The sequence below is a fragment of the Triturus cristatus genome, chromosome 8 (genome assembly GCF_964204655.1).
Source record: "Triturus cristatus chromosome 8, aTriCri1.1, whole genome shotgun sequence".
NCBI lineage: Eukaryota > Metazoa > Chordata > Amphibia > Caudata > Salamandridae > Triturus > Triturus cristatus.
Genome location: NC_140591.1, coordinates 693,923,307 through 693,947,502, shown reverse-complemented (window position 1 = coordinate 693,947,502; position 24,196 = coordinate 693,923,307). Strand labels below are relative to the sequence as shown.

Below are 24,196 nucleotides of genomic sequence, written 5' to 3'. Positions count from 1 at the left end.
ACTCAATACCCACTTTTTTGGGTGAAAATTTACTGGAATCCTGGCCTGCTCTTTCAATAGATAAACTGAAAGGAATCCTTAAAACTATTAAATCCGGCTCCCCCAGGGACCCCATCCCTATCAAAATCATTAAAAAACTGGATGACCACTCATTGGAGATCATTGCCAATCTCCTAAACTCATCCCTCGACCTAGCTACTGTCCCAGCCTTATGGAAGCATGCCATGGTGACACCCCTTCTGAAAAAGCCAACTGCAAACCCAGAAATACTGGCCAATTATAGACCTATATCTCTGCTCCCAGCTTTTTCTAAATGTCTAGAGAGACACGTACACTCTGCTTTAGCCACTTTTGCAGAAGAAAATTCTCTACTCCACTCTTCGCAATCTGGCTTCAGGGCTGGCTTCTCCACAGAAACCGCCCTGCTTGGTGTCACTGAACACATCAGAAAGCTTCTCGACCAAGGTCAGACGGTCGCGCTCGTGTTATTGGACCTAAGTGCGGCGTTCGACACCATCTCCCATGAAACTCTTATTAAAGAGCTATATACAAATGGTGTACGAGGAAAGGCTTTGGATTGGATCAGATCTTTCCTGGCTAATCGAACTTTCCAGATCGCATCTACACAAGCCGTCTCAGACACCCTACCTGCATCGCATGGAGTGCCTCAGGGGTCCATCCTAAGCCCTTTATTTTTCAATATGTATCTAAAACCTCTGGCCGACCTTGTTGAAAAATCAGGTCTAACGCTTATGAACTACGCTGACGACTCCCAAATCATCTTCTCCCTATCTGAATCTTGTCCTCACTCCCCTTCGTTACTTAAGGAAGGACTATTAAAAATCTTGAACTGGATGACAAAAAACCAGTTAAAACTAAACGGCGACAAGACGGAAATACTGATTTTGGGAAAAGATCAAGATCTCTGGAATCCCGTACATTGGCCTGATCAGATGGGCGCCTTTCCTACCCCGGTGACCCACGCCCGTAACTTGGGCTTTATACTGGACAATTCCCTATCCATGAACAAACAGGCCAGTAAAGTAACCAGCCTATGTCTCACCATAGTTAAATGGTTGAGGAAGATCCTCTGGATGCTGCCTGTGTCAACGCAAAAGACCGTAGTCAATGCCCTTATCACATCTAGGCTTGACTACGGCAACATTCTGTACCTGGGCGCAAACAAATCTGTGATCGGACGACTACAGGTAGTGCAAAATGCAGCGGTCAGGCTACTCTGCAATATTCCGAAGAACTCCGGAGTTTCGAACCATCGTAGGAATCTTCATTGGCTCAGGATCGGAAGCAGAATCCGCTTTAAAGCCCTGAACTATATTTTCAGAATTAAAGCAGGTACAGCACCAAAATATCTCCAAACTCTTGCCTACCTCTATACGCCCAAGAGAAACCTCCGGTCGCAGACGGCAGCCTGTTTCTGCATACCAAGGTTCAAACGAGCAAGAACAGGTGGCAGATCCTTTGCCTATCTGGGACCCTCCCTTTGGAACACGCTCCCCCCCTGTATCCGAAAGGAAGGAAATTATCTTAGGTTCAGAAAGCTTGTTAAGACCTGGCTGTTTGAACAATAAACACTCAACAGCCACCTCCCTCTTTCTGCCCTCAAACTAGCTGTGTCTAGGCGCCGGGAAACCCTTTTTGGGTAGCTGTTGCGCCCTATAAATTGATAAAATAAATAAATAAATACCTAAACAATAAATGTAATTTAATAAGGTTAAAGCACACAGTATGTATACGAGTCTCTAAACCTACAGTGAATGCACTTCAATAATGATGCCAACTGAAACACTTTACATTAATGATTAATGTCATTAGGACATACAGAGTACGTGCTAAATGCACATATATATTGCGTCTTTGTGGCGTGTAAGGGTGGAGCCAAAATTATGCTGCTCCAATACTTTATGTGGAAAAAAGTTATGGAGCCCTAAGGGCAAAATACCCCAAATACCAAATAGCCAGCCCTGCCAAGCTTCCCAGGCCTGTGCGTAAAGGGCTGCACCAGCGCAGATTTTTTCTTTGAATTCTTGGATTTGTAGTCTTGTTTATTGCATTATAAAACAGGACTGCAAGTCCCAGAATTCAAAGGAAAAAGTCTGGACTGGAGTTGTACATCAGCATGAACCTGGGAAACTTGGCAGCTATAAAGTCTAAGTCTGGTCTTTGCACTGAGGAAGGGGGCGGGTGTAGGGGCCCAGTGGCCCAGCAGTTATGGGGTTATGGTCCGATTGGCTCAATTGCTGTTATCTTACAGACTCAACCCCATCCGCCCACGTGATTTTGGTTACGTGCGCTAAGTGACGGAGTGAAAAGAGCGCACAGACGCTAGCACTCTAATATTCTCTCTCTGGTGACAGCTTGTCTGTTTCATCGAGCTGAGTACAAGCCTTGCTGTACGTGTTGACTCATAACAGTCGTTTCTCTACCCCGTTGTCTCCCTCCTCCCCAGGTTCACGAAGGCCACGCGCTCACCAATGTAATAAACTGTTAGCCTTACAGTTAGTCAACAACTCTCTCTCTGAAGCCGGAATGCATAACCAAAATCTACTTCTGACGTCTGGTCTCATAAAAAAACAATGTTTCACTAATTATTACTTTTTATTGCCTCGGTACGGTTTAAAAGGGGAGATGTGAACACAGGCTTTTCTCTGGGAATGTAAAGCTTCCTTCGGACGTCAGACTTTTTCCATTTTCCCAAAACACTTAGAAGGAGCTCTCCACGACATCTTCCATTAGAAAAAAACGGGTTTATCTAACACATCGCAACAATTAAGACGTTTGCAGCAATTATGGATTCTCCAAACTGCTCGGCCAACGCGACCGTTTGCGAGGGCACCTCTTGCCTGCTGCCACCTAACAATTTTAACCTAATTCTGAACACAGTTCTGAGTGCCGTCCTCACAGTCATGCTGGCGCTGGTTATGTTTTCCATGGGCTGCACTGTGAATGCCAAGAAGTTCTGGGGTCACATCAAACGACCATGGGGCATCATTGTGGGCTTCCTCTGCCAGTTTGGAATAATGCCCCTGACCGGCTTTGTGCTCTCGCTCATCTTCAACATTCACCCCATCCAAGCTGTTGTCGTGTTGATCATGGGGTGCTGCCCCGGGGGAACCGGGTCCAATATTCTGGCGTACTGGGTGGACGGAGACATGGACCTCAGGTGAGACAATCTAAAAATGTACATATTTACTTCAATTTTAACGTATGTATTTACAGCGCATGAGGACTACAGATACAAAATGCTGTTATTTGACCTACTCTTGTTGCCATAACAGCAACTTTCTTTTTAGCGCAACCGCAGTACATTGTATTTGTAGTACACTGTACCTAGTACCAGAGTTAAGTGGCATTTTAAACTAATCATAGAGTACAAGGGAGGCAGGAGACATCACCCTGCACTTTCTTACCTGCTCAAATGAGACGTATTCTTACAATATGTTTCGCTACGCTATTTTCACTCTCTATTGCTTCAGCCGGACCACCACTGTCCACTGGTCTTCACTTTCGCCTGACCACCTGATTATTGCTTCTATCGGACCATTACCACAGCTTGACCATTAGTTCAACTGACCGATATTTCCACCTGACCATTTCTTCAACATGAATATTAGTTTGTCTGATCTTTACTTCAAGCTGACCATTGTTGCAACCTGTCCATTACGTCGATTGATCAATACTTTGACCTGATCATTACTTCAACTTGATCATTAGTTCATTTGATCACTACTTCGACCTGAAAATTAATTTATATTGACCTTTAGTTTATCTGTGTATTACTTCACCCTACCCATTATTTCAACTTGACTATTACTTCATCTGAGTATTACTCCAAGTTCATTACTACAACCTGACCACTTCTTCTTCTTCTTCTTCTTCTTCTTCTTCTTCTTCTTCTTCTTCTTCTTCTTCTTCTTCTTCTTCTTCTTCTTCTTCTTCTTCTTCTTCTTCTTCTTCTTCTTCTTCTTCTTCTTCTTCTTCTTCTTCTTCTTCTTCTTCTTCTTCTTCTTCTTCTTCTTCTTCTTCTTCTTCTTCTTCTTCTCAGCATTGCTGAATTTCACCAGGCACTGTACTACATGCGTGTTAACAAATCTGGGTTGGAATATTGTGTCATGTTCTCATGCCTAAGATGTGTCGCGTGTCATGGAAATGGCTGTTTTTTAGCATGAACGCAGTTAATGTCATCCTTATTGGGTGGCTGGCAAAATCTGGTGCTGCTCAATTTTCTTTTCTCCACTATTTGTACAATGAAGTGCTGCTGATTTTCATAAAGCGCTGTGTGACTATTATTAGATGTGGACCATTGTCTCTTGTCTTCAAGGAATGATGTGAACCACTCAAAAACTGTGCTCGAGTTTAAAACATCTAATTAAACATGTTTTAGCAGCAATTCAGGCTTAGTACTGTTGAATGTTGGATAAATTGAAGTGTTTTTGTTCTCTAATTTGCATTTACTTATGATAAATTAAAACCATGTTGAATTATCCTTGGAGTACCTACCTAAAAACTATTTCCTGTCAAATGTTGAGACTATAATGACAGCCATTAGGTTATCTTTGAAACCTCCGTTTTTAATTGCAGCAAACAATTCTAAGTCTTTCTACAAAAGTTAAATCTATTATGAAACTGGCTAATATTGATATTTGTGAGTTGCTGTGGGGATTATGGCCTATATTCTTCCTCTCCACTATCACAGTTTTTCATTTATTTGCTTGTTTTGCCATTTGTATAGCTCAGAATGCAGCAGGGCTGTCTCTTTCACTGTGATGTCCCCAGCACTAAAGCTGTTATTGGATAGACCACTTTTTCGATGAAGAACCCTTCCAGTTGTTGAGAAGCAATGATGTGTTGGTTGTTCTACACCTAGAAGTGCAGATGAATGGGAGAGGTCTATTCAAGAATGCTAGACTACCATTTGTGAAACAGGACTCCTGATTGGCACTGTAATTGGATCGTTAAAGTTTTCTTTACTTCCTATCTTCTAATTAGCACAACTAGTATTATAACGAATCGCGATGTAAGGCATTCAGTGGTAAAAATGTGGTGAATGGCCTGCTAGGCCATGCCTGTCTGGTGGAAGTGTTATCACATTCAGGTTTCCTGGAGATAAGCTCTAAAAGTGGTGGCCCATTTCCATGGATCACATACCACATATATTTCTTGGAGCTGAAGTGTTTTTTCCATGCTTGTGGAAGGCATTGAAGGGGTGTTCTGCGTTTTCTGTCTGAGACTGCAATGGCTTTAATGGTGGACGTGGATAGACGGAATGCCATTGGAAAGTGTGTCAAACCCTTGATTGGGACCCAGACTCACGACTGTGCCAGGACTGCCAAAAGTGTATTTGCAATGGCAGTAGCAGATCTGCTTTTGGCAACAGTGCAGTGTGGCTCCCTCTAAATTTGGCACCAGTTCAGGTGGGGGTGGACACTTCATCTGCTTTTCTTTTGGTGACAGCTCAGTCACCACCCACCTATAAAGCCCCCACCCCTTCATAATTTAGGGTTTTTAAATGCTTTATTTCTGTATATTGATACCTTTTATGATTACAGCACGTTTTAAAGATCACATGCCTACCTTCAGATATGAGAAACGGTGGGGGCAACAAGAAGCAGAGACGTTTTAATGCATGGGCAAAGTGGGCTCTGGCCCAGGGCCCCAGACTGTCAGGGGGCCCCCTGACCGAGTCAGCTCCTTTCTCCAGAGTTTTGCCCTAATGACCTTGAATATTTCTTATACAGATGGTTTTAAATACTGTTCTCCTTTAATTTATTTTTTATGTACCTGGTGTGTGAGAATCTAATACAGCCATTTTGCAGAGAAATGTTGTGTTTATGTTTCATGCAATATACATAAAATAAGTTTCTTTTAGATCAAAACAAGGCCTAACATATAAGAAGGCGTTGCAGAGATTAATTGCAGTAAAATTGGTGAGCTGCTGCTGTGTTACAATATTGAAAACACATATAACTATCCCTGAATATTAGATGTAAACACATTGAGGGCCTTATTTATGAGAAGTGATGCATCGCTGTGTGAAAACAGGGATGCGTCACTTCTTAGTGCGCCCTCTTTGCGACATGATGGATGTGTCATATTTACTGTATGACGTATCATGTCGCAAGGAGTTACAGATACGTCAGTATTTCTGATGTATCTGTAGGGGCGAAAGTGATGCATTGCTGGGGTGTGTCTGAAAATAAACGCAACTCCAGCAATGTGTCCTTTCACATGGGGCAAGCCCCATGTGAAAGGGCCTGCATCAGTCTTACGCCTGCTGTGAGGCAGGCGTAATATATTGAGGCAATGGCGTCCTAGAAGTGATGCACGGAGGGCCCGATTCACAGAAATAACTTACTACAAAATCCTAAACTTACTACCATTTTGGTATTCACAGAAGGCACTTACTCATTTTGGTATTCACAGAAGGTACTTACTCATTTTGTTATTCATAGAAGGCACTTACTAATTTTGGTATTCACAGAACGCACTTACTCATACTAACTTTATGTCCGCACTCGGGCTGGAGATTCTGGCCCCGAGGTGAAGATTCCGGCCCGGTGGTGGAGATTCCGGCCCGGTGGTGGAGTTTCCGGCTCGGAGGTGGAGATTCCAGCCCGGAGGGGAAGATTCCGGCCCGATGGTGGTGATTTTGGCCGGTGGCGGAATCTCCGCGCTGGCCAGTATCTCCACCATCGGGCAAGAATCTCCACCATCGGGCCGTAATCTCCACCGCCGTGCCGTAATATCCACCGCCGTGCCGTAATATCCACCGCCGGGCTGGAATCTCCACCGCCGGGCCGGAATCTCCACCACCGGGCCGGAATCTCCAGCCCGAGTGCGGACATAAACTTAGTATGAGTAAGTGCATTCAGTGAATAGCAAAATGAGTAAGTGCATTTTGTGAATATCAAAATGAGTAAGTGCCTTCTGTGAATACCAAAATGAGTAAGTACCTTCTATGAATACCAAAATGAGTAAGTGCCTTCTGTGAATACCAAAATGGCAGTAAGTTTAGGATTTTGTAGTAAGTTAGTTCTGTGAATCAGGCCCAGAGTTCTCATAGATTTCAATGCGCCACTTCTAAGAGGCTTTTTGCGGGGGAACACCCACCCTGCACACATTATACCTGGCGCAGGTATAATGTGGTGCAGGGGTTTACAAAGTGATGTATCTGCCTAGATGCGTCACATTGTAAATAGGGCGCAACATGGCACTTTTTTTACGCTGCAGGTGCATCACAAAATGTGACGCACCGGCGGCATAAAAGTAAAGCAAGGTCTCATAAATAAGGCCCTTGAGAATTTGGACGGATGTTCCTTTGCACTGTCAGGGACCTAATGAAATGAAATGAATAGTGTATTTAATAAAGCGCACCGCTACCCAGACTAGAGTGTCCTGGTGCGTGACAGCAGCAGGAAAATGTGCATAAAAGACCCATCAGTTATTAAAAAGCCAGGTTTTTAAGTTCTTCCTGAAAGAGAGTAGGTATGTGGTTTGTCTCAGAGACTCAGGGAGTCTTTCCACAATTTTGTGCCTAGAAAGCTGAGGGATCTGCCTCCAGTGCGGGCACGCCATATTTTAGGCACGATGGCCAGGTTGGAATTGGAAGATCTTGGGGGTCTAGATGTTGTGTAGTGATTAACGCGCTTATTTAGGTAGCCTCTCTTAAGCCGTGGAAAGCTTTAAAGAAGATGGTCATCTCTTTGAAGTCGATCCGTTCCTTTATGCGGAGCCAGTGTAGAGACTTAAGAATAGGTGTCATAGTAGATCTGGGTTTTGGTCTCAGGATGACTCTGGCTGCTGCATTTTGCACCACTTGTAGGCGCTGGATAAGGGATTTGGGAAGACTGAGGTATAAGATGTTGACATAGTCAAGCTTTGAGGTCACCAGACCCTGCACCACGATCTTTCTGCTCTCAAGCGGTAACAGTGGCAGGAATTATTTTAGCATCCAGAGTATGCCAAAGCAAGCGCCAGTTAGATTTTGGATTTGAAAGCGCATGGAGAGTGTCTTGTCTATGACAATTCCTAAGTTTTTGACTTTCTCCTTTCCGCCGGCAGGGGCAGAAGATCTTTTGGCCACCAAGAGCTCCATTCAGGTATTTCTGGATTACCAAAGAAAACAACTTCAGTTTTGTCAGGATTGCACTTCAGCTGATTGATATTAAGCCAGTTAAAAACCTTTGTGAGGCAAGGCCTAATCATTGCCCCGTCAAAGTCGGTTCCTTTTTCACATGTAAATATCAGCTGAGTGTCATCAGCGTAGGAAACAATTTTGGCGCCCTCTTCCTCTATCAGAAATGCAAGGGGGGATAGTAATATATTAAAAAGGGTAGGACTGACATTGGAGCCCTGAGGGACACCTACATTCATGGCCGAAACCAGGGAGGATAAAGGGGGGAGCCAGATGTCCTGAGATCTATTTGCCAAGAAGGATGACATTGAAGTTAAGGCGGTACCCCCCAGGCCGATGTTAGCAAGCCTCTCCAGGAGCCTCTCATGTGGGACCGTATCGAAGACCGCTGACAGATCGAGCAGTATCAGAACAGCCTTGCCTCCCTGGTCCAGCTTACCCTTGAGAAATTCAGTCACTTCCAGCCGAGCGGACTCCATACTGTAGTTAGCCATAAAACCGGATTGGGACGCATGAAGGAGCTTCCCATCTTCAATGTGTTTTTGGAGGGCCTTGTTTACATGCTTCTCTAATACTTTGGAGAGGGCTGGAAGAAGGGAGATTGGCCTGGAGTTGGCAGGGTCCGTCGGTTTGGCGTTAGCTTTTTTTATCAGTGGAAGATTCTTAGCATTCTTCCATAATTTCAGCATCTTGCCTGAGGAGAGGGAAGCATTAAACAGCTGGTTTACTGTGGGGTTTATGGTGGGAGATAATAGGTTCAGGATATTCGCTGGACATGGGTCGGTAGGAGAGCCAGATTTAATGCTTTGGAGAAGGGTCAATGACTCTTCAAGCTGAAACTCAGGGAAAGCTAGTAAAGAGGAGGATCCAAGAGGTGAAATTTACTATTAGAACTAAGATAGAAGGTCAGTTCTTCTTTTGAGATGTTAGTGATGGCTTGTTGGCTCACGGAGATCTTTTTGTGGAAGAACTGAGCTATTTGCTTAGATCATTCTTCCGTGCATGGCCCTTCCTTTGTGCCGGCTTTCGGGGCGGTAAATGATTTAAATATGCTAAAGATTTCCTTACTCTTATTTTGGGCATTTTCTATCTTGGTTTGAAAGAAGTGTGTCTTGGCTGCCTTCACGAGAATGTAATGAGCTTTTAAGGTGTCTTCATACACCTTCCTGTCCTCAGGTAGATAGGATTTACACCATTTCTGTTCCGTTTTTCTACAATTTCTTTTGCTAGATCTGAGGGATTCGTTAAACCATAGAGCTGGCGGGGCCGAACTCTTTGAGGAGCGAGAAACAACCGGTACCAGTGCACCAATGTTGGTTCGGAGCCATGAATCTATTGAGAGGGTGTCCGAGTCGGGGCAGCCAGACAGCTCCGGTGATGAACGATCGAGGGCATCTGTTAACATCAGGATGGATATTTTATGGAACGTCCTGTAATTAGGGACCCTCTGCCCTGCGTTAACCCGAGGGGCTGTGGCAGAGTTGGGAATGACGAATTTTAATCGGTGGTGGTCAGACCAGGTAATGGGAAGAGGTAGGCTTACTGATATGTCAAAGTTGTGAAAGATTTGGTCTAGGGTATGGCCCTTCTCATGGGTGGCCAAAAGAAATAGATGGAAACATGTTGCAGGCCTGCAGCGTCTCCAACAAGGAAATTGTTTGAGGGTCTTTTCCATTGTCCATGTGTATATTGATATCTCCCATAATAAGTCAGTTGTTGTATTTTAAGGCCAAGAAGGTGGTGGCTGTATTAAGCGTAGTAATAAAATTTCCAATTGCACCGGGAGGTCTGTAAATCAGAAAAACAGCTATGCTATGATGGGGGGGATAAGGTACAGTGGAAGCCTAAGGACTCTGTGCCCTCGATGTTTTCTATCGGGATGAGAGAGCAGTCTGGGTATTTATTGTAAATAATGGCAACACCGCCCCCCTTCCCACTCAATCGGTCCCGCCTAAGGATTTTATAACCTGTAGGGATGGCCCAGGTGATAGTAGGGTTGGAGGCTTCAGACAGCCAGGTCTCAGTGAGAAATAAAAGATCAGGCTGTTTGTCTAAAAGTACGTCATAAATGTGTGGTTCATGCTTTTGCATAGAGTCGACAATTTAAAAGGGTGGCCTTTAAGTCCTCTGTTTTCTTATTGTTTTTACACTTATTGTTGCATGAGAGGATCTTGGGAGTGTGTTTCCTGGGCTGGAAGAGAGATCAGTTGCACTTATTGCATTGAAAGTCTACCTCCAAGCTCGGATCAGCCGCTGTACACTGACATAATGGAAGCCGCCAAAGGCTAAGCAGCTTTTCCCTATTGTAATATAGTGGAAGAAACTCACTGGAGAGGAACTAGGCAGCATGGCCGGCGCTGGATGCCTCCAGGTCACTGACGGGTGCATATGGGCTTGCCTTCTGCGCACCTTCAGTGCGCCAGCAGCGCGCCGGCTGCGCGCGTCCGTTTGCATCTGGAATATATAGGCTTATGCCTATGATGCAAACTGGATTGCTAACGCTGCTGAGGAAACGAAAACTGCATAGGCGGTAGTGAGGAGCCTGATAGTAGCACCAGCCCTCCGCACAATCTGCGTATCAGCCACGGTGGACCAGGACTGGAGGAAAAGCGAGATGCGAATCGGAGCAGCTAAGGAGGTGTAGGCAAGCAGAATCAAGTAAAGTGCATGTGCGCGTAGGTAGGAGAAATTATTAAAAAGCACGGAGTAATTCAGCCACACATATACAATTTAAAAAGTATTAAAAACCTAGTAGCAGGGCAGAAAACACCAAATCCTATCGCTGTCAGCTGCGTGCATCCATTTGCATCGGGAAAATATAGGCTAATGCCTATGATGCAAACTGGATTGCTAACACAGCTGAGGAAGAGGAAACTGCGTGGGCCGAAGTGAGGAGCCCGATAGTAGCCCCAGCCCTCCGCACAATCGGCGTATCAGCCGCGGCGGACCAGGACTGGAGGAAACGCGAGATGCGAATCGGAGCACCTAAGGAGGTGTAGGTAAGCAGAATCAAGTAAAGTGCATGTGCGCGTAGGTGTGAGAAATTATTAAAAAGCACGGAGTAATTCAGCCACACATATACAATTTAAAAAGTATTAAAAACCTTGTAGCAGGACAGGAAATACTAAATTCTACCGCTGTCAGCTGTGCTCGTCCATTTACTTCGGGAATATATAGGCTAATGCCTATGATGCAAACTGGATTGCAGCTGAGGAAGCGGAAACTGCGTGGGAAACAGGATCCCAAATTAGATCATGAATTCAAAGCTGTTCTGAACAGGGGCCCCCAAAATATGTTTGGCCCAGGGCCCCCAAAATCCTTAAGATGTCCCTGACAAGAAGAATGGCAAAAACTAATGCAACACTATCATCTACCGTCTAAACTCCAACCTCATTACCCTAAGACAATGCAAGTACATTCGCAAGCTGAGAGCAAAAATATCCTGAAGCTAAGCTTATGTAAAATAAATGACACACATACACAAGTAGGTGTTACAAAAAGGTAGCCGCACTTTAACTCACATATAGTGATTAGTTACAATGAGGAAATCATGAAGGATAATTTATCATCAATATGGCTGCGTTCTGTCCCTGGACTTTCACTCCATTGTTAAGGAAAACTGGGATTGTAAAATCTAACTTGGAAAACATTTTTTTTCTTCTTTTTTGCAGTATAAGTATGACGACGTGCTCCACGCTGCTTGCGTTGGGAATGATGCCTCTGTGCCTGTTCGTTTACACAAAAATATGGGTAGATTCTAACTCTATCACGATTCCCTATGACAGCATTGGTAAGTATAGTAACAGCATGTTGAATATTTTTCTTCAGCTGATCTCTTTGTACCGGTGGTTACCTTAGCACTCTTTTTAGTCACCTTTGTAAGTACGACATACAGTTTAGATCCATGTTTTGAGTTTAAAAGATAACGTTTATTTTGCAATTGGAATGACACAATAGATAAGTATTCAAGCAGGTAAGTACATTATGATGAGAAGAGTATGAGAGATCTTATTAAGCAATAGAAAATAGTTACAGTGGAGAAGAACAAAAAAGATATAAATAGAGAGAAAAAAGAACATAAACATAACTGTATCCTATTAAAAAATAAATTACAAAGGTATAATATCATTGTTAAAACATAAACAACAAATGTATATTAATAAGAGGAATGTAGATCAATTATCTATACTGGTAATAAAGAGTCATGGAGGTTTGGGTACCTCTTAAATCCAAAGATTATGTGAGCTGGTAGCCTTTGCAGAAATGTCCAGGGAAGCTGTCACAGGTAACCAAAGAAGGTCTCTTTTGATGGCAAGAGATATTGGATTGACGAATGCCTTGTCAAGCCTGTGATTATAGCGCACACCATACCACCAGGCTTGAAAAGATATTTTAGAAGAGTCTTTCCATGCTTTGGTGATCTGCGAAAGGCAACTGCAAGACATAAATCAGGTATATGTACATTGGCTGAATGAGAAGACCAGTCCTCTGAAATATTTCCAAGAAAAATATTGTTGAAAGTAAAAGGGATGTGTGTGTGAAAAATATAATTTCTTTGCTTGCAGACTTTTAACCAAAATTGACATGTGGAGGGGCATGCAAATAGCATATGCTTAAGGTTGAAGGGGTTGGTATTGCAGGACAAACAGGAGGTAGGATTTATTCTATGTAGAGTGGCTGGAGTGATCATGAGTCTATTGTGAATAAAATAAATAAAGTTTGGATAGTATTAGCTGCTCTAGAGGATTTCCGTAATATAAGCAACATTTTGTTCCATATATAAATTGAAAAGGTGGTGAGTCAGTCTGATTCCCATTTCAGTTCCACATCTGTTTTGTCTCGATCTTCTGGAAAAATGGTTAGTTTAGTATAGATTTGGGACGCTGAGGGAGAGGTTAATAATGGGGATGGGGGTGAGGTGAGGGGCAGGAGAAATAGAAGTAATATTATGCAGGAGATGATCATATGTTAATTGAACCACAGATTGAGAAGGGAAAGGAAAAGTGTGATTCAGCTAATGTAAAAGGAAGGCAAGAATCATTATCAAAGAGTTGATGAATCTATCTTAGACCTTTTTCATGTCAAGACTTCAAAAAAATAGTTTTAAATATTTATTTTAACATGTTTATTATGCCAAATTGTGGATTGGAAGTCGCGCTTTACAAAAATGGCATTTAGATTTAGATTAAGATATTCTGATGGGGGGGAGGAGCCAAGATGGCGACCGGGACGGCAGCGTAGATTCCCGGCTCCGTGAACCTCCGCATCCCGCACGGATATCCTGCACGAGATCCTCAGTCTGCGCTATGAGATCGTGTTTGTGAATGAGAGTGGCAACCGATCGTGTGACTCCGAGGTTTCTGGCTGCCGTACCGCCGGAGAAATCTGCAGTTGAACTTTGCGGCCCGTGCAGCCCCGGAGCCGGGACCTCGAGTGGACGCCTTGGCCGGGCGGCAGTTTAACAACAGCGGCCTGTGGTGACTGGGTGGAGTCGGTCCACCGGAGCGGTGCTGCCCTCGGCCTGCATTTCGCCGTAGTCGCTCCCACTGCTGAGCGTAGCGGACCGAGGACGTGCCCGGGGGTGCAATTCTCCGATTCTTCGGTGCTTGCCCCTGCCTTTGACGGTGAGCTGCCCGGACGCCGCCCCACGCTCGCCCTGATCCTTGCGGGCTGCTCCCGGACTTTCGCGGGAGCTGGTCCGTGGCGGGGACGACTGTTTCCCGTGACCACGCAACGGCTGAATTTGTGCCTGCCCCCGGACCCCTGTCTTCAGCGACGTGGACCTCGAGGCGCTTGTCCCTGGGTCCCGGCCCCAATACGAGTCGGGCCTTCCCGGCGGCCATCTTGTTGCGATGCAGCCTACCATCCTGTCCACTGGGTTACAGCAGGATTGGGAGTGTGTGACTTTTGGGAGTGTGGCGGAGCGATCGCAGAGAGCTGTGCTGGGGTACGGCGACCTCCTAGAGGCCCTTGGTGCCCTTCATTTCTCCTTGGCTCGTGGCGCCGGGGTCTTGGGGAGTAAGCTCGATGGTGTGGCATCAGCGTTGGGACAGTGGCGGCATGCTGGTCCACAGGTACACAGGGGCTTCCCACACTGCGCACAGGAGGATAATGTCGCGGCCACCCCTGCGATTAGTGAACAGCCGGACACTCCGGACAGTATGCTACCGTGTGATCGGCTAACTGAGGGTTTGATCTGTTCCGGAGGTATTGGACCTGAGTGGAAGGTGGTGGCCTTGTCCCGTGCACGGCCTCCGGCGACCCAGGGACAATTCCAGCAACGTTTGTCTACTTTGGCTGATTCAGCCTTCCTGGACCTTGTGTGCAGTGCAGATCCTGGGGCAGCACTGGGAAAGATGTCCCTCCATAATGCGGACTGTGTTGGTACTCAGAGACTTCCACCCCACCTGTGTGCGTCGCTTCCCGGTTGTTTTTGGACACTCCTTTACCTTGTAACATCGGACATGGTGCTGGGTCGAGGGGTAGGCATGGGCAGAATTGCAAAGAGTGGTCAAGGATGAGGCTGATCCTTCGGGGGTGGTCATCTAGTAGACGGGCGGACTCATGGTTGCGTACTCTCATGGTTATTAGCATAGTTGGTGCATAATTCTCCCCATCCCCCTTTTCTGATATGGTCGATTTGGTGCTGCTTATTGTTTGCTGTGGGGAGACTTCACCGTGCGGGAGGGAGAAGCCGGGGGTATGTTTTGAAGGCCCTCCTCCAGTTTATTATACTTTCTCCACCCCCCGTCTGGTGGGGTTCTTTCTTACTCCTTTTTCCCTGTTTCTTCTATATTTCGGGTCTAGTACCAGGGCGACAGGCACACTGCTGGGGGGAGGGGCCATACTCATTTGCAGAGGTGCAGGATGGGGGGTTGGGGGAGGGGACTCTTTAGTCTTTATCTCTTTTTCCATGGCCTCCTTTTTCTTCTCCGCTTCTTCTTGTTTTTTCTTTTCTGGGATCAGCGCGGTACACCTCCTTTGTCGTGAATCGTCGCCTCTTCATGTGTGCCACAGTTTCCGGGGTGTTCTCTGGGCGTTAGGTACGGGGGCCTGCAGGCGCAACTGTTTCTGATATTCTTCCCCATCCGGAATTTCCCGTGTCTGCGCCATAGATCCAATAGATTGCTGCTTATTGCTTACGTCTAATATTCTTGCCCCTTATCGCTGTTGGGAAATTGTTTGGCACCTGATCCTACTGTCTTGTTTCATTATAAAATGAAAAACCCTTTTTCTCCTGGTGTCCTACCTGCGCGGCTTACTGGCCGGACTATATTGGAATGAAGATTCTGCTCTCCGAGGTGCCGCCTGTGTTTACATTTGCTCTTATTGCTCTGATTGCTTAGCGGCCGGCCCCGGGGGGTTGTAGGCCCATACTTGTTAATGATTGAAATGTCAATAAAGGTTTTTCAAAAAAAAAAAGATGGGAGATAAAAATAGGGCGAAGTTTACATGCATTTTTTAGAATAGTGAGAGATAAGGAGGTTTCTGAGTAAGACCTAAAAATTCTCAAAAAGAAAAAGGTTGAAGAAATACTTTTTCAATATCAGCCCCGAGGGGAGGAACAATAGATTCTTCTTCAATAAGTGAAAAATAGGTTTGTTTAAGAAAAAAGCTGTGTGGTAAGAACATAAATCGGTAAAATTAAAACCTCACTTATGTTTGAGACATTTACGTTTTTGAAGCCACATGAGAGAATTTTTGTTGTTCCACAAACATTTGGATAAAATAGAGTCAATTATTTTAAAATAAATACAGGGGATATTTATAGGAATATTAGAAAAATAAAAAAAGTATTATAAGTACTTGCATCATCTTTATCGTACCTAAACGTCCACACCAATATAAGAACAGAGGATTCCATCTAGATATAAACGATGTTAGGGTTGTGAGAACCCCTTTCAGACTGAGAGTAACAGTCTCTTTTATAAAAGCATTCAACCACAGACCAATGTATTTGATTTTATCTTGATTCCAACGAAAATGAAAAGAAGCGAAATCAGCATGAAAACATAGTTTATATAAAGGGAGAATTTTACATTTGTCTGCATTTAGTTTATATCCTGAAAGAGAAGCAAAATTGTGACTTCATTCAAGAAGGCTGGTAGAGACGTTTGTGAAAGTGAGATGAAGAGAAGAATATCGTCTGCATATTCTGAAAATTGTATCTGTTGGTCCCCGTATTGGAAACCCTTAATGTCTGAGTTCATATGGATTTTTAGCAAAAAGGGCTCTAGGGCAAGAACAAATAAAAGGGGAGAGAGAGAGAGAACAGCCTTGACAAACACCTCAATGAAGTGAAAATGATGGAGAAATAAGACAATTGACAATGATAGATGCCTTGGGAGAAGAATATAGCAAGGAGATGAGATTAATAAATGCAGGACTAAAGCTGAACCAAGAGAGAGGAGAAAAAATAAAAGGCAAACTAACTCGGTCAAACGCCTTTTCACCATCCAGAGAAATAGTTACTAAAGAATGTTTATGAGATTTGGATTTGCTTAAAACAGTACAAAATAATCTAGTGTTATCAGAAATATTTCCACCTTTAATAAAGCCAGACTGTTCCTGTCCAATTAACTTAGGCAATAAAGTGTCAAGACAATCAGCAAGAATTTTAGCAAAAATGTTATAATCAAATCCTGAGGCTTTCCCTTTTTGATGGAACGCATAGCAGTGAGAATGTCATTAATAAGAATGTCATCATCTAGTGAGGAAAAACCTATATCGGGATCGGGAGATGGTTTGATAGAGGATACATATCGAAGTGTATCTTCCTGATTAGCATGGGATTCTGGAATATATCAATTCCAGAAGAAGTTAGTAAATTCAGGTAGTATATCTTCATTTTTATGAACAGTGCGGTTAGTGATGGACAAGATAGAGTCTACTTTAATCTGAACTTTTTTAATTTCGAGATAATTAGCAAGAAGTTTGCCAGCTTTATTTAGTTCTCCGTAATACTTGAGGCTGGATTTAATGAGGTATGAAATAGGTTCTCAGTGGAAATCTTATTAAAGGCACATTTAGATTGAATCAATTTCTCCAGACAGGTTTTAGATTTAGAAAGGTAGTATGTGTGTTCTAATTGTTTATACAATTCATAGTTTGAAATAACTTCTTGGAGGAGGACTTCTTCTTCTGCCTACAAAATAAATTATTTAAAGGTATCGTATCCCAGAAAGTCTGAAGCAAAATATCCAGTGTTTCATTATCATTAAAAAAGGTTTTTGTAAAACTCTCAAAGTTTTGTGCAAAATTAGGATCCAGTATAAGAGAATTGTTAAATCTCCATTGTTTAGTGCCAGGGTTCGCCCTGACGTGACTTGACGGGAGACGCTCCGACCACGATCGCCGACCCATTGAGGTTGTACTTGGCACTTGCCCTTAATATTATACCAACTATACCCTGGTTGGACCAGGTCTTCCGTTCTACAATACCTCAATCCATACACATGTTGACAACCAAAGTGAAGATTTTTCCGCTCACCCGATAGAAAACGGAAGTGGATGAGATTTACGATTTTACCATGTTCTGATATGATGTGGACAGATTGACGTCCTTCTGCATATGGTATCTAGTTATGCCCTGAAGAGGTCCATGTTGATGGACGAAACGCGTCGGCTGTTTAATGCATCTTGATCGTTTTAACCCGAAATGAATGAAAGAAGAATTTAGAAGAACACATAATTGAACATGGATATGATTTTTTCCTTGTTATAGTGGTGCACCTTTGCTTTTGTTTAAAACTGTGTTATTCCAATCCTTGGATTGCACTGTGACAGTGGGTGTGTTAACAGTGTGCACACGGATCTCTGGGTTTTTCCTGAACAAAATACACCATATAGGGATAGCGTGTTAGGTGCTGTTCTGTATAAGGTTCCACTGTCTAGGTTTGACTTGTCTTGCAAATTTAGATTGAATCAATTTCTCCAGACAGGTTTTAGATTTAGAAAGGTAGTATGTGTGTTCTAATTGTTTATACAATTCATAGTTTGAAGTAACTTCTTGGAGGAGGTCTTCTTTTCTGCCTACAAAAGAAATTATTTAAAGGTATCGTATCCCAGAAAGTCTGAAGCGAAATAAACAGTGTTTCATTATCAGTAAAAAAGGTTTTTGTAAAACTCTCAAAGTTTTGTGCAAAATTAGGATCCTGTAGAAGAGAATTGTTAAATCTCCATCGTTTAGAGCCAGGGGTATCTCTGAGATAAGATCTAAATCTAGTGTGACAGGGGCATGATCAGAAATTCATATGGAACCAATTTCTGAGTGTATAATATGTTGTTCAAGAAACTTTAAGACAAACAGATAGTCCGTTCTAAATTGGGAGAAAGGGACAGGGGAGAAAAATGTGTATTCTTGTAGGGTAGGGTTACAGAGTCACCAAGCATCGATTATGAAGGGGTCCATAACCATGTTGCATTCACCACCAACGATTAAATATTTGTCCTTTAAAGACATCAATTTAGATAAAACATAAGGCCAGAAAGATTTATCTAAATGTGTGGGGGTATAGACATTGAACATAGTTACAGGTATTTTATTAATAGTTATGGATGCAGTAACCCACCTGCCCCTTGAATCTGAGTCCTGGGAAATAACTTGAATATGTAAAGATTTATTATATAGTATAGTCACCCCATTATGTTTCCCTGTACCCGAGGAGGCAAAAATTTGACCAACCCATTGTTTTTTAAAGTTTATAAATTTCTATTTCGAGTAAATGAGTTTATTACAAAATCACATTTTAGTTTGCAAATGTGTGTTAGCACCCTCTGAAATTTTATAGGCAAGCCCAAACCTTTAATATTCCATGAAACAATTATTAAGACCATTAAAGAAGTAGCAAGAATCCTATAACATTTGGATGCCGATTCCGATCCGTTAAAAAAAATGACCGTACGACTCGTATCTGTATTTTTTTACGTACGAATCGTACAAGTCCCGTACAAACGGCCAAGTACGATTCGTACATGGAAAATACATACGAATGACCTCGGGAAAAGTCTACGACATGTCCCCGGACAGTTTTACTTAGGATTCGTAAAACTGAAGTCCGAGCGCACAAGTACGATCTGTACCGGCGTTCCGAATACACATTCGTATGTAAAACGTCCCGTACGGAGCGAACTGTGTACCAACCCTACCCCGGGTACACCTGGGCGAGGGGTACGAGTCATACGGCCCCCCCCCAGCCTCCCACCCCACCCCCGCATGTACGGTGCGTACCCCACCCCCGTATGTACGGTGGGTACCCCACACCCGTATGTACACACTGTACCCCCACCCACGCATGTACGGTGCGTACCCCACCCCGTATGTACGCACCGTACCCCACCCCCATATGTACGGTGTGTACCCCAACCCCGTATGTACGCACCGTAACCCCCCGTATGTACGCACCGTACCCCCACCGCCGCATGTATGGTGCGTACCCCACCCCCGTATGTACGGTGCATACCCCACCCCCGTATGTATGCACCGTACCCCCACCCCCGTATGTACGCACCGTACCCACACCCCCCGCATGTACAGTGCGTACCCCACCCCCGTATGTACGCACCGTACCCCCAGCGCGTAGCGCTGGGGGTACCGCGCGTACATGCGGGGGTGGGGTACGTGCCGTACATACGGAGGTGGGGTATGCACTGTACATACGGGGGTGGGGTACACACCGTACATACGGGGGTGGGGTACGCACCGTACATATGGGGGTGGGGTACGCACCGTACATACGGGGGTGGGATACGCACCGTACTTACGGGGGTGGGGTACGCACCGTACATACGGGGTGGGGGTACGGTGCGTACATGCGGGGGGCTGCGGGTACGGTGCGGACGTGTAGGGATGGGGGAACGGTGCATACCAGGCCCCCTTTTCCTCGTGCATCGCAGCGTACTTAGTTTTTCCGGCACTTTTTGACTCCCGTAAAAATATTCCCGTGCGAAGTGCTGTGGGTACGAATCGTACTTGCTGGTCCGTAAAACGCTGCCTGACTCCATGCGAATGTCGCGTACGCGCTGTCCCGGATCTGACTTATATGTATTTTTTAGTCGCACGGTGTTTTTTACGATTCGTACGGAAATGGTATTTCTGTACGAATCGTACTTGCTGGTTTGGAAGGTGCATTCCCCGGGTACGAGTCGTACGGAGAAAATGTTCCGTACGACGATTCGTACCCGGGTTTTACAGGATCGGAATCGGCACCTTGATGTATAGCAATAACAGTGAAAAAGCAATAACAAAATATAGATGGCCAAGTAATTCAAAAAGTAAGCAATGAAACAACAGCATAAGTGGATAATATACAAAAAGCTGGATGTACTCATGAGAAGAGAAAGAATGAAGAAAAGAAAAAGAAGTAGGAATAAATGAGGAGGAAGGAAAGTAGACAGCCAACATAGTGAAGAGAATATGAAAAAGGACATACCTATATAACAATCAAAACGTTGAGGGTGATGGGGCCATGCAAGGGGGATGGCACAACCGAATACCAAATGGCCCACAAAGGAAAGGGAGACCAAACCACACACAACTATATCCGTATAATCTTGAAGAGGCATGGATCATACCTAAAAGAAAGAATACAAGTATATTAACAACAAATTAGAACATATATGATGTGAGAAGCATTGAGCATAATATATAACTGGCATTTAAAAGACTGATGGCAAAACAGGTATTAGAAACATTCAAATTCCATAGAATCAGGTAACAGTAGATTTGGAAGTGTCCATCACCTCTCCCCTGCAGCTAGCAATGAATTTTGCAGGAGGGAGGCATCTTGATAAGTGACAGTTTTGTTACTGTATGTTACTTTAAATAAACAAGGGTGGAATAAACCAAATTTGGCATTGAGAGAGCGGAGAGCTCATCGCATATTGAGAAATGTCTGCAGTCTGTCTGCTGTATATCTGGCAAAGTTCTGGGCAAAAAATAGGTTGGACCCAGGCCATGAAATATGGCCTTTGGACTTTTGCTGCTTTGATAATGTTTAGCAGATCCAAGTATTCTAAAAAATAAATGATTACTCTTCCAGGTTTCTGTGAAGTTAAGGCTGAGTGAGGAGAATTTCCAAGTCTGTGTGCCCTTTGTATATTCAAAAGAGGAAGGTCTAAGACTTTTAGAAGAAAGTATTGTAAGAAAAATTTGGGATTGGAGCCCTCTACACCTTTTGCCAGGACATAAATGCGTAGATTATTTCTCCTGTTTTTCTATGTTTTCAGCTTGCTTTTTAAGGATGAGACTTCTGAATACAACATCTTTACAGTCATTGTAGTATCCTCGAGTACCTCAACCTTTCGTTCCATCTGATTAACTCTCTCCTCGACATTAGTCCATTTTTCATCCAGAGTTTGAAGTCGCTTATTAGTTTCCTCTATAGAAGGCTTGAGTGCATGGATTTCCTCAAGTAGAAGCTACATTGAGATTGTAGTAGTGGATTTTATGGGTGAGGGTGGGTCCTATATAACTCTTTTATGCATTGAGATATTAGAAGTTGTAGGCAGTCTAGAGGGCATTTTGGTCGTAGAGGTGAAGTGAAAGCCCGTCAAGCTAGAGGAAGATGAGGAAGATTTGTGACAAGCACCCCCAGTGTCATACATATCCTCCAGAACAGTGAAAGGATTAGGAGTAGTAACTTTGGTGATATTCTTGGTATCCAGTGGTTTACTGGTGCTGAGTTGAAGGTTCCTGTATGTGGTTTAAATAGTCAGTTAACCAAAAGGGTACAGTAGCAAATAAAAGGTGGCAGGCAGATATCACAGATGAATATTGTCAGAGTCTTTCCCAAATTTGAGCAGTATTATTGAAGAAACTAGAAGAATTCTAAGCGAAGTATTACTGCAGATGCCCCATTGTATTTAAATGAAAGGGGCAGTATTCTGAGGTAGCAAAACTAATGCGACGTTGTGAGGCATAAAAAGGAAGAAAGGAAAAACAAAATGGTGTGGGCGACTTTCTCGTCTGCGTGCACTCCAAATTCTGTTAAAATTAGCCATTAATGTAGCATAGGAACGTCTCTGTAACAAAACTGCAGCGTCTGTGATGTTTCCCCCGGCGTTTCACAGCAAGCCAGCAAAGGAATGTGTTCTGTGAAGAATGCGGCTCATCTCCCCGCCGTGGTCATCACAGAGCTCACGGAAAGGCAGCCATCCCATATCAGCGCCAAACCACGACCCGTTTAGATCCATGTTTGATTTAAGTGAGAAGTTCCCATTATGTCACATAAATGGGAGGCCCAGGCTAACTTGTCATTATTGTAATTTTAGGAATTTCACATTTTACTTCTTACGCAAAATGCCCAAAATAACGCCTGGTCATGTAATTAAAGATAGTTAGAGGAAAAAGCCTATCTCAGGAGCACAGTGACAATGCAAACCACCGCAATGCGAGCCGCTGTTGTCCATGGCATTTGTATATTTTTGTGCCATTATCTTAGCACAAAATGTGTCCCCGAATGGAAGCATTTCACCTTAAAATATAGCGCAAAATGGCGAACTTCCATTTCACTTAATTTCACTAAATCTTTCAATATGTTTTTGACATTTGGCATATATATGCAAAGGAAATTATGCAGATTCTGCAGATGAGTACTGTTATAGTGACATTCTAAGACTAGTGCCCTTTAATTTAATATGAGCATTCAACTGTCTGCTTATAATCAATATATGCCCTATGTTGATGGGTTGAATTAAGAAGAATTTTCATTGAACGTCTGAATGCCTTTATTTCATACTTCTGATTCTTTCAATATTTCGAGCACATGATATCACACAGCAGGAAGGGACGAGAATAGAACATTTACCTGTGTCTACAAGGAATATACTTGAAAGGATTAAACAATAGAGCTTATGGAACAGACAAAGAAAATTTTGCTAAGTTGGAGAGGAAATGCATTGAATGCAAGTGCAGCAAAATCACAGGTTTATGTACCAACGGGCTGCAATGATCAATTTAATGAACAGAACTTAAGAATAAGTGCTAAAAGGTTTGAAATTGCTGAAATCCACAACTACATCTTCCATTCTATCTACTTTCTCTTTCTGCCACTGCTGCAACCGTCTGCTTTCACCTCAGTCATACCTTTGAAGACCTACAAGCTGTTGAGTCTGGCAAACAAGATGAAGGCATTGAACACACTGATGAACGCCTGTTTTAAACAACTCCTTCTCTTTATCACATCTGACACAATAACATAAGCTTCCCCTTCATTCTGGAGTCAATCCAGGTTCTCTAAAACATCATCAGCTTATATTAAGTTACTGGTAATCTACAAGCCTATTACTAACCACCGCTTATACACATTGACCAAACAACAGCTTATGATGCCGCAGACCACACAAGTTTTGGGGAAACACTGTCAATGGCTGGGCACATCCGGACCGGCTTTCTCATTGATACAGTTTACCTGCAGTCAAACAATCTGCATTGAGTCTGCTGAATTATCCACATACCCAATGTCTACTCACAGCTTCTGTTTCATTATATGTATACCCTATGGTATAGACCAGCATCATGTGAACTTCCAAATGTGCACACTTGGCACAAAAAGCCACTTCTTGCTAGCTAACAGATCTTACAACCAAATCAACATCACCTCCTGCCTGGAGCACATTGTCTCTTGGATGAAGGAGAGTTTTGTCTGCAAGGATGGAGCCAAAGCTGAGGTTATGGCATGGGAGCATCTGAGCCTGACTCCTTACCTTTCAACTGCCCACCTCAAAACCTCTCAAATGTCCCTAAAGTTAAGAAGCTGGGGATACGTTTTGAATTTGAACATTTGTTTGTACCGCAAGTTAATGAAATAGTGAAGGGTATCAATTTTCAACTTTTCTTACTCTGAAAAATATTATTATTAATCCTAACTGATCCCCGAACCGGTGATCAGTTGGATTAATAATAATACATGCCTTGACTAGTGCAACCAGGCATTTTACTTTCACTTCTGTGAGGGGAAGTTCCAGCACCTATGGGGTTCCACAAAATTCCTACGATCCAGCTTTTCCACACTTTTCCAGATGAAAATGGTACCCTTGTGTGGG

General features: G+C 43.5%; 1 protein-coding gene across 1 annotated transcript in view; it reads left to right on the top strand.

Annotated features, from left to right (window-relative positions):
- The first annotated feature begins 2,675 nt into the window (after window positions 1-2,675).
- The window catches only part of SLC10A2 (solute carrier family 10 member 2), a 36,054-nt gene continuing 14,533 nt past the window's right edge, over window positions 2,676-24,196 (top strand). The window contains exons 1-2 of the mRNA XM_085622102.1: window positions 2,676-3,181; window positions 11,824-11,942. Of these exons, the coding sequence (XP_085478228.1) occupies window positions 2,808-3,181; window positions 11,824-11,942 (493 nt within the window). The 5' untranslated portion in view covers window positions 2,676-2,807. The remainder of the gene's footprint in view (window positions 3,182-11,823; window positions 11,943-24,196) is intronic.